The sequence below is a fragment of the Augochlora pura genome, chromosome 2, assembly GCF_028453695.1.
Source record: "Augochlora pura isolate Apur16 chromosome 2, APUR_v2.2.1, whole genome shotgun sequence".
NCBI lineage: Eukaryota > Metazoa > Arthropoda > Insecta > Hymenoptera > Halictidae > Augochlora > Augochlora pura.
The window spans coordinates 11618714-11634183 of NC_135773.1; the positions used below are offsets into that span (position 1 = coordinate 11618714).

A 15470-nucleotide genomic window follows, 5' to 3' on the forward strand; every position below is an offset into this window, starting at 1 on the left:
TCGACGAAAGGAGTCCTCTATTTCTTTACGTCCGATCGGTAATGTTCGTGTAGATATGTAGTATGGTGAGAACATAAAAGATAGCTTCCTAAAAATATTTTAAATTTCAACCAGGAATTGAATGGCCTATAGGCGACAAATGCAGTTATCAAGAATTTATCGCTGCACCGCAAACATAATCTAAAACGATCCAGCAGTTCCGGTTGGGAAGGCTCGTAAATGACGGAATTGTTCCGCGATAGAACGAAGCAGTTTGATTTCACTTCGTATTCCGGAAACGGAATATTTCTTGGCCGTGTCTACAGAGATCTTGGTGCACACAGACCACGAGATTAATATCTGTTCTTGAAATACACGAAAAACTAATAAGTGGTATAACAATCGTAATGAAATCGTGACTTCTTGTCGCCTCGCATACCGCTTATGTCTCTTCCTAATTGCGGCGTATCATGGATCGGAATTCGATGTTATTTACGTTTAAGATTTGTCTACTCGATCCGAAAACCATCAAGAATAGTATACGAGGTTAAGTCAAGATTACAAGAAAGTTGCATTTCCACAGTAACAATACTCTTACTGCTTTGGTATTTGTTTGTACAGAAGAAGAGATTGTACGTGCTTCAATCAAGTGCGCCATGTTACGATCGCCGACGATTCATACGACATAGTCGATGAGAAAAGCTCGAGTACACCATCGCGATATAAAAAGCAATAACTCGGGTGAAATAAAAATGGAGGTGGATAAATGAAGTCGATACTTTCCTAGAGAACAAATTGAAGACGTGCTACGTACTTTCGATGGCGCGATAAAAAAATTCTACGAATTACCAAGAAGCGATAATGGCTCACGATCACCACTCGGAAAGATGGAAATGAAAATACATTGTTTCTCCAACTTTAAAATATGTATTGTAAAAACAACTGTAAATGTTTACATCCTACTGAACCGTAAAGACTTGGAATACGTCAGACAGCATCGCAAAATCCTTCAAATCGCAGATAGTCAAATTCAACGGTCATGTAAACGTTCATAGTCTACGGACGATACAAACGTCTAAATAATTTCAATCACTTCACGTCCGCATATTTTAAAGAATCAATCTACAAATAATAATTAGACGCGACGGATTAAACGAATGAGAGGCAGAGTATGCAGATTCGTTGTAGTGCAGGAAACGCGCGGAGCGTTTCGAACGAACGCGAAAGACATTGGTCGGTGAATTGGAAACGATATCTCATTAGCAAACTTGCCGAGCTGAAGAGGCGGCGAGATCGAAGAAAACGTACCGCGTGAGAAGTCGTTTGAGACAAAGGGCACACCGCCGATGAGGGCGAGGGCTTGTTCAGATCGGACCGGGCGAGGTGTGCAAAAGAGGCGAAATGATCCTATAACGACTGCAAAGAGAGACGGCTCGAAAGTTCGACTGGCTGCGGATTCCGCAGGAATATCGGCGCGAGAAATGATGCGGCCCGGAAGCAGCGGGTGCAACGAAGGAGACCGGAAGTGGTGCGGCAGGAATGAAGCCTTGAGGAAGCGGTGCGGGAAATCGAGGGCCGCGAAGAAACGAGCCAAGGCTCCCGACGTTCATCGTTGGCAACGGAGCGACGACTAATTGCAACATCCATCGGCAGAAAACTCGTTCCACTTGCATTTCCATTGTGACCCCTCGCCCCGTCACCCTCTCGGAAGGGAAGACGTTCCGCTACGGAGACTTCGACTTTTTAATTGGATTAGCATCGATTAACACTCCACCGACAAACAAGTGTCGCGCCGAGCAATTGTGATTGCACCACGGGAAACCTCGTTGTGTTTTTAACGTCAACGTGATTACGCGACAGAAGCGTCCTACGCTGTCACGTTTCTTCTTCGCCGAGAAAATAAACAAACAAACACTCTCGCGATATACAGTCATCTTCAAAAGAGACGTAGGGTTTTCGCGGGGCTAGCAAATATTTCCTTTAGATGTTTTATAAGAGTTCAGGAAACGCCTCTGCGATGGTTAGGGATCAAGGACGCTTACTATAACATTTTCTTGTAGCAGAAACTGTTAATTGTTCAGTGAAAACATTATTTTTACTTCCATTCTACCTTTTTGCGCATAGAACAAATGATACAGACTAGTTAAAGAAGTGTTCTAATGAAATTGAACTAGCTTTTCGTCTAGCGGAAACATTTTCTGAGGTTGCAAGCTTCTCTCCAATTCCTTTCTTACGTCTTGAAATCGTAAACTAGTGTAAACGTTCGCGGTCCGCTGATAATTTTGAGCATATTAAAAACTACGTAGCTGCTCACTCGCATTCCTCGAAACGATTTCACGGGATAAGGCTGAAAGCTAAAAGTTCCTTGTTTTCTTGTAAATTCGAGCCTCCCTTGGATACCCACCGCCCACACTTTGGAAATCTCAAGCTGCATGATAAAGAAACATGTCAGGGATCTCGGATAACCGTGAAATATTATCTGGTTCTAGCTGACTACTCGATGCTACTGGTATACTTTCATTTACAAAGGCACATGGGTAATTTCCTCATACAAGTGTACGGGCCCTGCGTTCTGCTGGTGGTTCTCTCCTGGGTATCGTTTTGGTTGAATCGAGAGGCCACCGCTGATCGCGTATCACTCGGTAAGTTCGTCATCGATTTTAAATCAGTGACATAACGTCCAAATATCTGCTTACTTTATCCTAAAGACTTAACGTAGCCTGAACTCTACATTCTCAGTCGTTTTACGAATACTCTTGACTTACATATTTGCAAGAATTAATATATTATGCGACTCGCGCAACAGACGTCACGTTCTTTCGAGAAAATGGTCCCTTGGAAAGCGCTACACCTATTTTAAGTTTTATGTCGTTCCAAGTTTCAAGTTCAATGTCACAGATTCGTTTGACCACACTATTGAGATACTTTCTGCAACACAATTTCCTATTGATAATGACCTCTTCTATTTAGAAGAATGACTATGAAAGAGTGCTGTCCGCGTTTGTTTAAGGAATAACGACCGTGTTGACGATGACATTTTTGGGATTGGAGGCACGAACCGATCTGCCGAAAGTTCCTTACCCCACTGCCCTAGATTTCTTCGTTTTCCTTTCGTTCGCGTTCATATTCGCCACTATTATACAATTCGCGGTGGTCCATTACTTTACGAAGTACGGCTCCGGGGAGTGTTATTTCAGTTCCGACATGATCGAAAGCGAGAGTTCCAGCGAGGATGAGGAACCGAATCCACGACCACTGGGGAAGGAACAGGTAATTTTTAACAACTAAACTCGAAATCCTGACAGCGACATTTTATTTAAGGGATCGACAATCGTTTCGTATGCGTTTGATGGCAGTTTCAAGTCCCTACTCTTGTTCGAAATCGCATTGTATCGTGACGCATCCCGAGTTTAATGATCATTCTTTTACTAGCATTGCATATATCACGTACTACTTATAGCAGTGCAATAAATACGAAGCGTACCGTGCATCTTGCGAAATATCGTATTGGCGATTCCAATTTTTGCATTCATAATAGAAATCAAGTTTCCCGATATAACTGTGGAACGATGCCAAGATAGAAGATGGCAGTCCCGCATAAATCCTTGAGAAGCACATCTTCAACAATTCAAGTCGAGCTTTCCGAATCGCGATCTTAAAACATTGAATGAGCCACTGAATTCTTACATACGTATGTCCTCGCTACTGTATCATCTCTCTTATGCACGAATTTCATAGAAACATGTGAAAATAACGCATGCGAAACATGTTTATCAAATAAAAGAATGATCTGCTTAAACAAGGTGTAATTGACCAAACAATTTGCATAGCGTGAACGTGAGTAAGTGTTAAGTTCAATGAGAAAAGTAATTCAGTTGCAGGCACCCCAGGTTCATAGAAAAGCGTCGAACATTCCAACGGCCAAGGGGCATCCAAATCGCAATTTCACGATGAACGAGGACGGCATGATCGAGGTGATACCGCTGTCGGCAATTCCGCATCCCATCAAGGATCCCGGTGTCGGAAACTGGCAGATGTCCTGCGTGGCCTGCAGTCCACCCCCGCAACCCCAGTCGCCGGTACGGAAGACGAACAGCAGAAGACGACGTCGGAGAACGCCACGATACAACTCGGTCTCGAAGATCGATCAGGCAAGCCGCGTTGTTTTCCCGTTGTTCTTCTTGGCGATCAACGTCTTCTATTGGTGCGCCTACCTATCGCGTAGCGAACGCATAAACTATTACAACGCAAACTCGAACGGCACGTGAGACCGGCGGTGATCGAACAGAAACAAGAAGCCTAATCTCGTCGAGGTGACTCGGGGGAACGTCCGTCTTCGTCGTCGACCAATCTACAATACTTTAAGCGAGCATGTGCGTAATCCGAATTATCCGATTTCTCCGGAACAGGATGACAGTGAGACTTGCGAGGGATGATGTTCTTTGCGAGGACGACAATTGCCGTAGAGGGTAGCGACGTAATGAGGGAACACGATATCTAAGTGAAGACTTACATCGCGGCTCTGTTTTGCAGGTCGAACTGTGCAGAACTGCTGCATAATGACAAGGTATAACGAAGTCGCAAATTTTAGCTTCGAATAATGCGATGATATCCATGCAACTAAGAATATGGGTAATCGGATATGTCGACTGGGACAAAAAAAAGAGAAATTAACAAGCAAACCGTTCTAGTTAAATTACATACACGTGATATATTGTATAAGCGCAATGGGCATAGATGATTTAAGGAGGTCAAAACAACCCTTGAGATACACAAATGATGAATGTATTCATTTTGTTCTGTATAGAGTATCTGCAAACAGTTACAGAACTTCCGCAAATTACGTAATTAATTGAAGCAAACAAATGATATAACGTCCCTGAAGAATTTCAAGAATTAACACGGATATTTACTTTCTGACATGGGGAGGCGCAACAGCTGGACAATGTCTGCTAATTTACGCACCCATATTAGGAGCTCAAACAAACAACTTCTTACACGTTGATCCACTTTAATTATATATACATAGTGTCATAAAATTTCTCCATATCAATTTAGGCGGGTGTTTTCCTACCTGTCCATTCAACAGATCTTATGTAAACCTCATATTAGGGTGGACAGAATCTAAATCCACACACGATGTCCCTTTATAAAGTGCCGAAGTTTTATAGAAAAGTTGATGGACACCTTTTCATCTCAAATGTCTGGGACTACGGTTGTAGCAAACTGTGAAAAAGACTTCGCAGGTCTGAAAAATTTTACGAGTGCGCTATATCTTGTGCAGTGAGAAGGGCGTAAAATATAGATTATGGATACTTTGTACTGGACGAGGCGTCAGTTCCTTACTGCCATAATATTCTTTATTGACCGCCGGAACCAAACCTCGAGCGAACTTCCATTTCTGGTTTCTCTGGGTGTTTCCTCAATAAATCGTTACCATCTAGCAAACAGTCTGTCTAATAAGAGTAGCAAAATCTTTCGCTGGATTTTTAGCAATTGTTTGACGTGAAGGAATTGCTAGTATCGAACTAATTTTGAAAATATTTGTTGAGCACGAATGAAAGGTGAATTGTTAGGAAAAATTTAATCAGGGATCCATCGGAAGATCAGCTAAACTATATTATGCTGAAACAGAGTATTATGCATTGATTCGATAGAATAACACAGTCAGTTTTTATTGAACATATAACAACTATTGTCGGGAGTAATAATCTAAAACACAGGCACTATTTTTAATTCGAGTAAGATATACATATAAATTATTTGTAGTAGTTCTAATTATTTTAGGCAAACTCTTATCAGACAGACTAAATTTGTATGTAATTGCGTAGTATGTAGATACTTGTGTATGTGGGGACGATTTTAATAATTGCAATAAGGTTTTTGAGACATGTGAAATATAACATGTGGTTTGATGAGAGAAAGACGAATCTGTTGGACACTTGAAAAAAATATAAAAGTTTGAAATAACGAAAAGTAAATTAAAAGAGACAAATTCGTTATCGCCCCCTTACACAATGAATGTCAATCGGAAGTATGAAATCAAATTATCAATCATCTGAGTTCGTTTTTTTTTCTATTTTAATTCTATTATTCTATTATTACAATTCTACTATTATAACTTCATCTTATCTTAAATTATTCTTTGGAAAACATTTTTTAATTATCATTTCCTTTGCGACACACTGTAGTCGTAAATTTCTTAAACAAAACAAACGTTCTATCTTACTTGATATTAATTAAAACTATTAATCTTATATTTTTACGGCAAATAGTACCATTAAGACAATTTGTTTCATACTTTTGGCTAATCGCGTGTCCCTAACGCTAGTATCATCCCTCACTATGTAAACACAGTGTTCAAGCTAGTCGACTATTTTTGAAAAGAATTCAACTTCAATATTTTCCTGAAAGGTGAAAATTTTGTTATAATAGTAAGTATGAGCTTCACAAAAAGAAAGAAGTGGTTGCGTTATATCGAGTGTTGTTGAGAAACGTTACATATATTCAAAACAAATACTTGCCAAATGTGTGCTTGTGAGAAAACATGTTTAAAGTACAAATGTGTATAATGAGACTATTAACAGTCGTTTTAATTGGGTGTAGTCCAATTATCCAGCGTATTTGATTATGCGGCACTATCTCGGTTCCGAGCATGTCGGATAATCGGAATCCTACTGTATTTGAATCTTTTTATCAGGGAAATTTAATGGCTAAAGAAATTCTGAAAGTATAAAAGTATTTTAGGAATATATGTTTTCTTATACGTTTTCTCTATAAAAGACTATGTTAATAATGGTACACATCATCTACTCCAGAAAATGAAAAAATAGTGCCATAACACACAGCAGTAAAACATTTAAACTGTTAATCAAAGTTAATATGTAATTTTGTCTACCAATTTCGGCATTTCACCACTACACTAATTGATTCCTGGATAGAATCTTTGCGACCGATATAATTTACTCTGTCGGTATCATTTGGATAGCAGTGTGAGCATTTTGCTGTATACTGACTGGCGCTGTACAGCTCCGTAATTGGAACTTCCAGTTTTCGTCACAAGAGATGTAACTATCACAAAACTTGACTTAATCCGTCGGTCACGTTATTCAATAGTTTGAACATTTTACCACTGTGTCTAATGACGCTATTTTTTGTTTTAAGCAACAAATAAATCGTGTCAGATTTCACATTGCACCTTATGATGGCAAAGGTAAGAATTATCGTTTTCCATATTTACAATAATAAGTAAACTTCTCTGGAATATTATGGATACAGGAGAACTCCAGAATATTTCTGTACCTTCAGAAATTTTTTGAATTCCTAAACTGACCGGATTTCATGCCTTTTTATCTTTTTTAGATCATTCGGTAAGGATTGAATCTTTTTTTGACACGAAGTCAGTGCAAACAATTTCCCTAAACATTTCTGCTCCCTTGTATGAAAATATTCATTTGTTCCCTTTATCATGTTTTAGTCGTAATGGTAACATGAAAGAAAATAGAGGCATAGTCCTGAAAGTGGTTTTATTCTGAATACTTAATTATCCGGCACTGCCTCAGTTCCGAGCATGTGCGATAATTGGAATTGTACTATAATTCGATTTTGAAAGAAACCGAAACAAGGGATACGAGATATGTTTTAACCCCTAGAGGAGTGTTTAGCGAATGCAGATAGAAGGTAATGCGTATTAGGTGCGACAATAAAAATTAATTGCAAAAATAAATCTTTGTTATTTCTTGTAAATTTTATACAAATTATGTAAATTTCAATCCAAAAAAATAATGAAATCCTTGCATTACTTTGCTTATATGTATATTCAATTTTTTGAGCACATTTATTTAATTTTTTTGCGTTTCGGCAAAAAACAAATAAAAGTTTCGAAACGATTGTATTTACAAAATTAGTTATTAATGCTGTAAGTTATGTTTTTCTTCGTTTATTGACATCATTTTTACATACGTTAATAAATGATTACACGAATTATTAACTTTCATCCTTATTATCTTAGCAACTAACTTACATTGTGGATTAATGTAACTGTAGTTAATAAAAGCACGCAACAACATTTATTCTTACAAGTTATCCATGTAATGGCTTAATTACCATTCACGGACTTCTTTATACTATTCATCTTTGGCATATGTTCAAGACTTCTACACAGAATTATAAAAATAGAAGAACTGAAAAATAGCATTCAAAAGTATTTATATGCATTTGTACTGTATCACTCTCTTTCTAACACAATTCTGTTTTATTTAATGGAAGCATAATTTCATCCTCTATTACATTACAATATGGTAATATTCATCCAGATTAAATTATCAAATCAAAGTTACAACCGATGTCGCCATCATAAAATATAAATTAACGTGCAGAAGCTACATTTTTATACATATATATGTACCATTTTTATAGAGATGATTTAATCAAATAATTATCAGGATGAATCCATCATTTTTAGTATATCACTCAATTGATCTGCATACAAATCTGGAACTATCAAATCTTTAGGATTTGTACTAGTTGCATTCATAGCGTCGACATCATTCTGGGTTGTAATTCCTGATAGTACAAGCAATGTTTTAAATCCGCAACGTTTTCCAAAAAGAATATCAGTATCACGACTGTAATAAAATAATCGAAATGTGTTAGATAACTAATTGACACAGATTCTTAATATATATAATGTGTAAAGCTTACTTGTCACCAATCATTAGTGTCCTTTCAGGATTCAAATTATATTTTTTGACTATATATTCGATCAAAAAAGGTTCTGGTTTTCCAAGCATCACTGCATTTCTATTGGTTGCTGATTCTATTATCTTTATGAAGCAGCCAGTACCTATATAATTCATACATCTATTTAGGACTTTTCAATTTCTAAAGGAGCTATATTTTTTAAAAAACTGCACAGATCTATTTCAATTAAATAAGTTAATTGTTAAACCTGGGAATTTGTTAGAATTTGGTGAAGGTCTCTCTGTATCACGATTTGTTCCTATGAAGTGAATATTGGGATCTTGTAGATAAGTAGCAGCTTTCATAAGCTTTGGATAACTAAAATGTTTATCAAATCCCACAACTACTGCTCCTATATCTGGGTCAGGCTTAAAATTTATGATTGCCTCAACTTCATCCCCATTCATAATATCAGCCTGTGATAAAATAATATAAACATTTCAGATTTATCTTAGAGTAAACATAAAGCAATGAATGAATTCTTATGTAAAATACTTACTCCAATGTCGCAATGTTTTATTCCTTCAGCTTCCAGCTCTTTAGTGATACCCACACTTCCAACAACATACACCTTTTTATCAAATTTTTTTTCTTTAAGGTATACAGCAGCCAAGAAGGAAGTGCACACTATTTCTTCCTAAAATTACAATGATATATTATCATTAATAAATGACTGAGAAACATTAAAATTACATTAGAAAATTAAATTTTATTTACCACTTCCGCTTCATATTTAAGATTTTTACACTTTTCCACAAATTCAGGTCTGGTTTTCGTATTATTATTTGTTATATAAAAGAACTTTTTACCTAACTGTTTAAATTTATTTACAGTCTCAGGTGAGCCTTCTATTACTTCGGTTTCTGTCCATAGTACGCCTAAGGTTTACTGAGATTAAAACACCATTTATAGCATTATACACATAATCATACACTCTCTTAATATTTATTATCAAAAGAGATTATTTATGATTGATATGATAAACACTGTTTAATTCAAAATGACTACTCACCATCACAATCAGATAGAATTACATCAATTGATTCTATGAAATTTTTAAATTCTTCTTTAGATAATGACGTTATCTTTTTGGTTGTCATTTTTTAAAAATCTATAAATCGACTTTCTTGTAAAATTTTCTATCACTCACACACCGATATATATTTTATGAATAACTTACTGAGAAACTCGGGAGATGATCTTCAGCAGAGTGTGCTGCTCTGGCTGACAGCTACGCATTTGAAACGTGAGTGACCTTGCTTGCTTATTACATAATAGAGGTATAAATTATATAGTTAAACTTCATTCATAACTACCAGTAAACACAGTTAATGATATATGAAGTATACTACTTGTGCACCTGCAGAAACAAAGCAACACAATATTTTGTTCTTGATAAACTGTCTTATCAATTTTGATTACGAACAAACTAGCAGAATCAGGTTATAAATTAGTACTATGTATATGTACTATTTCATAATGATATACACATACAAGTCATGCATCATATTGAGTCATTTCTACCTCATCATATTGCGCCTTTTTATCCGTACCATTTTTACGAGCATCTAGCTTCGCGCAGTTTTTTTCAATTAGTCTTCTGTTCTGATATTTAAAATTCATAAATACAGTTCAAATGTACATAAATGCGTAAAATTTTATAAAAATATCTTACTTAGTTTACTGATGAAAAAATTCAAAAAAAAAGATGCTTCGAAAATGAATAAAAGAGCTAAAATAATATTTGGAACTATTTTAATTGCCTTATATAATATTAAAAAACATTTTCATAGAAAACATGGTATTTTATGCATACTGCAGTGCTTATTTATTTTGATATTTTTGTAAATAGGGTAAAAGATCTCCAATTTCGTCAATATAATAATCAGGAATAAATTTTTTTGTTTCTACACAATTTGATTGTTTCCATCTATTTATATCCTCAACAGTAGTGATTCCTGTTAAGACTAGTAATGTTTTGAAGCCACATCTAGTTCCTAATAATATATCTGTATTGTGACGATCGCCAATCATTAATGTACGTTTAGGGTCAATTTTAAATCTTTTTGTCAGTACATCTACTATGTAAGGTTCTGGTTTGCCCATTACTACAGCTTTCCTTTCTGAACAACTCTCTATGCATCGTACCAAACTACCAGTACCTAAACCAAAACATTTATTTTTTAGTTAAAACAACATATTGAATGTATTATGTTAAATGAATTCCTAATACCTGGTATAATAACATTATTTGCAATAGGAAACCCTTCGTCTGTATTTGTTGCAATAAAATGTACATCAGGGTCACTTAAATAGGAAGCTGCTTTCACCATTTTAGGATAACTAAAATGTTCATCAAAACCAACTATAACTGCACCTACTTCAGGATCCTTTATAAATGCGTTATATGGAACATTTTTATTAATAGGATCTGGACCTACACCAATACTTGAAATTCCAACTGCATGTAACTCCTTTGCTATTGCTGTAATGTTATCATTGTCATGCTGTAATTTAAAATAATTTAAAAATACTAAAGTAATATGATGTAATAGTAGTCTAATTCTTGCCTTCTGAACCTATAATATAAGCTTTTTTATTAAAACCTAAATCTTGTAAGTAGCAGGCAGACAAATTTGCAGTACACAAAATGTCTTCTTCAGATGCTTCAAAATTTAATATTTTACATTTTGACACAAACTCTTCTCTGGTCTTCTTACTATTATTTGTAACATAGAAAATCCGTTTACCAATAGCCATAAAATTTTGTATTACTTCTGCTGCATGTGGAAAAGGATTCATATACATCCAAAGTACGCCTAAAAATAAAGTTCATATTAGATTATATTGCAATATTTTCTAATGATACGCTTATTTAATATCACTTACCATCGCAATCTGTAAGTACTGTATCGAAAGAATTAAAAAATTCAGTAACTTCATTATAGGTGAGTGTTTTAAAGTTCACTGCAGCCATTCTAAAAAATGTTAATTTGCATCTCTGTTTAAAAAGATTTATAATAAAAAAAAGTAGTTAACACATACACATTTCATTAAAGAAATCAATTAAATTGAATTACAGAACCCAATTACATGATATAAGTTAATATGATTTTGTGTGTATTAATATATTAATAAATAACTTAAATTTGAAATGAACAAAATCCGGAAATGAATCAATTTCCGATTAAACAATTCGAATAAATTTCCTATACTTAGCAGGGTTGCCGTTAATAGTATTAAAACGATATATCGTTAAAATATTCTTAAATTGTTGCATTTTCACTTAAACTACTTACTTATTTGCTTTGAAAATAACGAAATTATTATAAAATCATTTTCGTTTTAGCATACTTTGTCATTAATATATAGGTTATATTCGCTCCAATATTTGTAACTCTGGTTTAACATTTATATGTTGCTCATTTATAAATTTTCATAACGTTAATATGGCATATAATATTTATATACAAAACTTACATGTTTATAGAAATTAACTTTGGAAATTGCACTAGAGCTTATAGATCTTTTTTTCTTACTTTGCCACTACCGCTCACCTACGAAAATTTAAATCGTAAATTTAAGCAGATACACATTTATGTAAAATATCTTCTCACAATTTAATGTTTTAATTATTACCGATTGCGAGAATAAATAAAATTTAAAATTATAATAGTTAAAACGAGAAAAGTGATTTAATAACATGCAAAATTAAGGCACTGACGTTTATAACTGATGTAATAGTTGATCATACGATCTTAAAACGTTATCATTCTAAGATTGATAATAACCATAAATCTTATTATCGTCACATATCGGTTACATAAAAATTAAATGAATTTCCTCATTAATTAACAATATGAGACCTGAAAATGAAGTATTGCTACATATAAGAATAAAGGGTGGAATTATTTTAATGATAATAAAACTACTTAAAAAATAGAATGTAATATAGTATTGTAGTTAGTATTAATCTATTGTATTGTACTGATCTTGTTACATAAAACGAGGTTATAAAATTTTCAAAAAATTTATTATAAAATATACCTTAGTTAAGTACATATTCAACTCTACATACGTGAACAATGCCTACGTATAACAACTATGAATGCAATCAGTCTCTGCCTTATGAGCTGACCGCGAAATAAAAAGAGATTTGAACAACAATGGAAAGTACAAAATAAATCATGTTTCTTTTGTAACAAACGATCTGACTTAAATCATTATGTTTTACCATTACTAATTGATAAATCAGCTACACAGTTTGCAATCAGATAGCTTGTAGTATGCACATTAAAATTTGAGCGTAGTCGTATGTACATTCTTAAATCACACAAAATTCGGAGGTCACACGTAAGAGTAAAACGAATATTCACGACATATTTCAAGATCTAAAGCTAGGGGGATACACTTCGACTTTTTGCTGAATAGTGAATGGTTTTTTTATGAAGACAATTAATGTTTGTGCACTGAATAAAAAAAGAAAACTTTGCGTAATACTCAAACATATGCTATCTCTAAGAACCTTTTACCACGCAACAAAAAATCATAATGTAGGTCTATTTCTTTATCCCCTTGCAGGCAATAAACTTGTATATGCAATCGTATATGCATCCAACAAAAATGACGCGTCTAATAAAATTTTGCAAAACAAGGTTTTGTCGTTTCTGATATTACGTTCAGATTTTATGGAATGTAATTTTGAACTGCGTTGCTCGCAAAGGGTTAAAGCTAAGGACACATTCATCTTTTTTCTTCTGTACTTTCATACAATTATTATGTTATTTAGCCCACGTAGTTCGACATCACAACCATAAACGTAAAGTTCATTAGAACTGGTGTCAATATATCCCTGATCGAAAAGAATTCAAATATACAAAGATGATTACAATCAGTTCCGCAGCGCGTATACAAAAGTGTAATGATTTCAGATTCATGTATCAATTTTAATGCAATAAAAAGATTAAAATTGAATAATGAAGCTATCTCTGTGTTGCATATAATCAACATTCAATAGCTATCTCAACACCAATTTCGTAACCGACTTTCACCTGTTGGTTACCATATATATACATTTTTCTTTAAAATGTTTGCAATTTCGATAAAAATGGCCCTAAGTTATCAGTCTTTTGCTTAAAATTTTGTTAATTTCATTAAAAATAGTTGAGCATAAATGTATGAAGTTCGACGAGGTCTGTAGTTGAATAACAGATGTTGACCATTTAAGATTACTCAGTACTTAGTAGCTACTTTCTTCCAATCATGTATGATATCCTTGCGATATCATAAATGTGTAAGGATAATAAAAATTACATGTAAAATGCTTTTAAATGGTCAAGATCCATTGCTATAGTAAAAACATATTAATAACGTTCCACAGCCGATAACTTCAAAAATGCAACTATTATACATCATAATCCACAGAGCATTTTGTTCAAATAGCGTTTGTTACAAGATTATTAAAATTGCCCGCGATAATTTTTTAATATAAAAATATTAATACAAAACTAAGTGTAAACAGTAAAAGCGTACAATGAATTGAATATCAAATCAATTGTATAAAATCTACTTTATTGAATATTACAGCAAGTACTTCTAATGTGTTTTGTCAGACTTAGCTAATATACTACTAATTGCAAAAGTAAAAATGACACGCAATTGTAAATTTTGTTTAAAATGAGTGATTTTCGTACTTTCAAATAAATATTTTAAGTATTTGTCTGAAAATTTTCAGATTGAAGTAAAATTATGTTTCCATAAATATATTGTGTACATTATTCAAACAAAGTGCTCGTAATTATCAGACCAATAACTACTTTTCTCATTCAAGAAAACATTAACGGGATTCTTATATTTAGTGTACTACTTTAATATCTACTTGTAAATGTAACTCGCAATGTACTTATACAGTATACTTTAATAATACTAATAATAATCTTATTTTTAAGACATATTACATATATAATTAGGGCGTTTGATTATTAAATTATCTACACGTATTGTGGCTACCAATTATAAATATCATATATAATTATATATTTTTAAAAATGGACCTCGTACACCTTTTGAATTCAATTAAAATTAAGTAATCATTCATATTTTTTCTTACTCAAACGATTTGCCAGTGAAATAAATAGGAACCAGCCTATGAATTATGAACAAGACACTAATAGGTAAGACCGTTTGGTAAAATATGGCAGTTAAGGCCAGCTTGTAAAATTTTCAAATAGAAATGTATCATTTTCAATTATTTTGGGATATAACGTAACTTATGTATCAGTATCTTAGCGACGATTACCGTAAAGGAAAGAATAAACTAAATCATTACTTTTCTTTTCTTCGCATAAGCCACTTTCACTATATTCACAGTTTCCATTATCAGGGTATCCAGTATGGCCACTGTAAGAACATTTTTTACCGCGAGTTCATCATGATGGAACTTAGTCCATTCGTCTTCCTCGGCTTGAGCTTCTCTAGCCAATAATTCATCAACCCTGTCTCTTCGTTTTCTACTCCAACGCATGACCATGTTCTCTCTTTGCAGTTTCGTTTTGAAACCAAACAATGTAGCTACCTCTTTGTTAACATACTCGTTGAGTTCATTTATATTTTTCGGGATTTTCATAGTAGGTTTCGTTTTTACATTTGGCTTTGTCCAACTAGGACCCGGCTTTTCGTATTCGGCTTGGTAAACCTCAGCGATCGTTTCTTTACACAGATCGAAGAGGAATGTATTGTATATTCTTCTG

General features: G+C 34.1%; 3 protein-coding genes across 8 annotated transcripts in view; 1 reads left to right on the forward strand and 2 right to left on the reverse strand.

Annotated features, from left to right (window-relative positions):
* Positions 1–5033, forward strand: part of Grd (GABA-gated ion channel) — a 29265-nt gene extending 24232 nt beyond the window's left edge. The window contains exons 6-8 of the mRNA XM_078196220.1: positions 2469–2621; positions 2990–3249; positions 3861–5033. Of these exons, the coding sequence (XP_078052346.1) occupies positions 2469–2621; positions 2990–3249; positions 3861–4247 (800 nt within the window). The 3' untranslated portion in view covers positions 4248–5033. The remainder of the gene's footprint in view (positions 1–2468; positions 2622–2989; positions 3250–3860) is intronic.
* Positions 5034–7889: 2856 nt separating this feature from the next.
* LOC144478391 (glycerol-3-phosphate phosphatase) lies at positions 7890–10042 on the reverse strand. 2 transcript variants are annotated; one of them, XM_078196228.1, is made up of 7 exons: positions 9902–10042; positions 9734–9832; positions 9439–9599; positions 9221–9358; positions 8930–9137; positions 8683–8824; positions 7890–8606 (listed from the first exon to the last, which is right to left on the reverse strand). In XM_078196228.1, the coding sequence occupies exons 2-7, from the start codon at positions 9819–9821 to the stop codon at positions 8420–8422; spliced, it is 924 nt and encodes a 307-aa protein (XP_078052354.1). In that variant the 5' UTR covers positions 9822–9832; positions 9902–10042; the 3' UTR covers positions 7890–8419. The 2 variants fall into 2 exon arrangements, with proteins under 2 accessions (XP_078052354.1, XP_078052353.1); XM_078196227.1 differs by having other exon boundaries at positions 9734–9950.
* Positions 10043–10401: 359 nt separating this feature from the next.
* Positions 10402–15041, reverse strand: LOC144478389 (glycerol-3-phosphate phosphatase-like). 5 transcript variants are annotated; one of them, XM_078196225.1, is made up of 7 exons: positions 12769–15041; positions 12202–12278; positions 12021–12120; positions 11611–11699; positions 11292–11540; positions 10955–11206; positions 10402–10883 (listed from the first exon to the last, which is right to left on the reverse strand). In XM_078196225.1, the coding sequence occupies exons 4-7, from the start codon at positions 11696–11698 to the stop codon at positions 10546–10548; spliced, it is 927 nt and encodes a 308-aa protein (XP_078052351.1). In that variant the 5' UTR covers position 11699; positions 12021–12120; positions 12202–12278; positions 12769–15041; the 3' UTR covers positions 10402–10545. The 5 variants fall into 5 exon arrangements, with proteins under 5 accessions (XP_078052351.1, XP_078052349.1, XP_078052352.1 ...); XM_078196223.1 differs by lacking the exon at positions 12021–12120 and having other exon boundaries at positions 12956–15041; XM_078196226.1 differs by lacking the exon at positions 12021–12120 and having other exon boundaries at positions 11611–11628.
* Between the last annotated feature and the right edge of the window lie 429 nt (positions 15042–15470).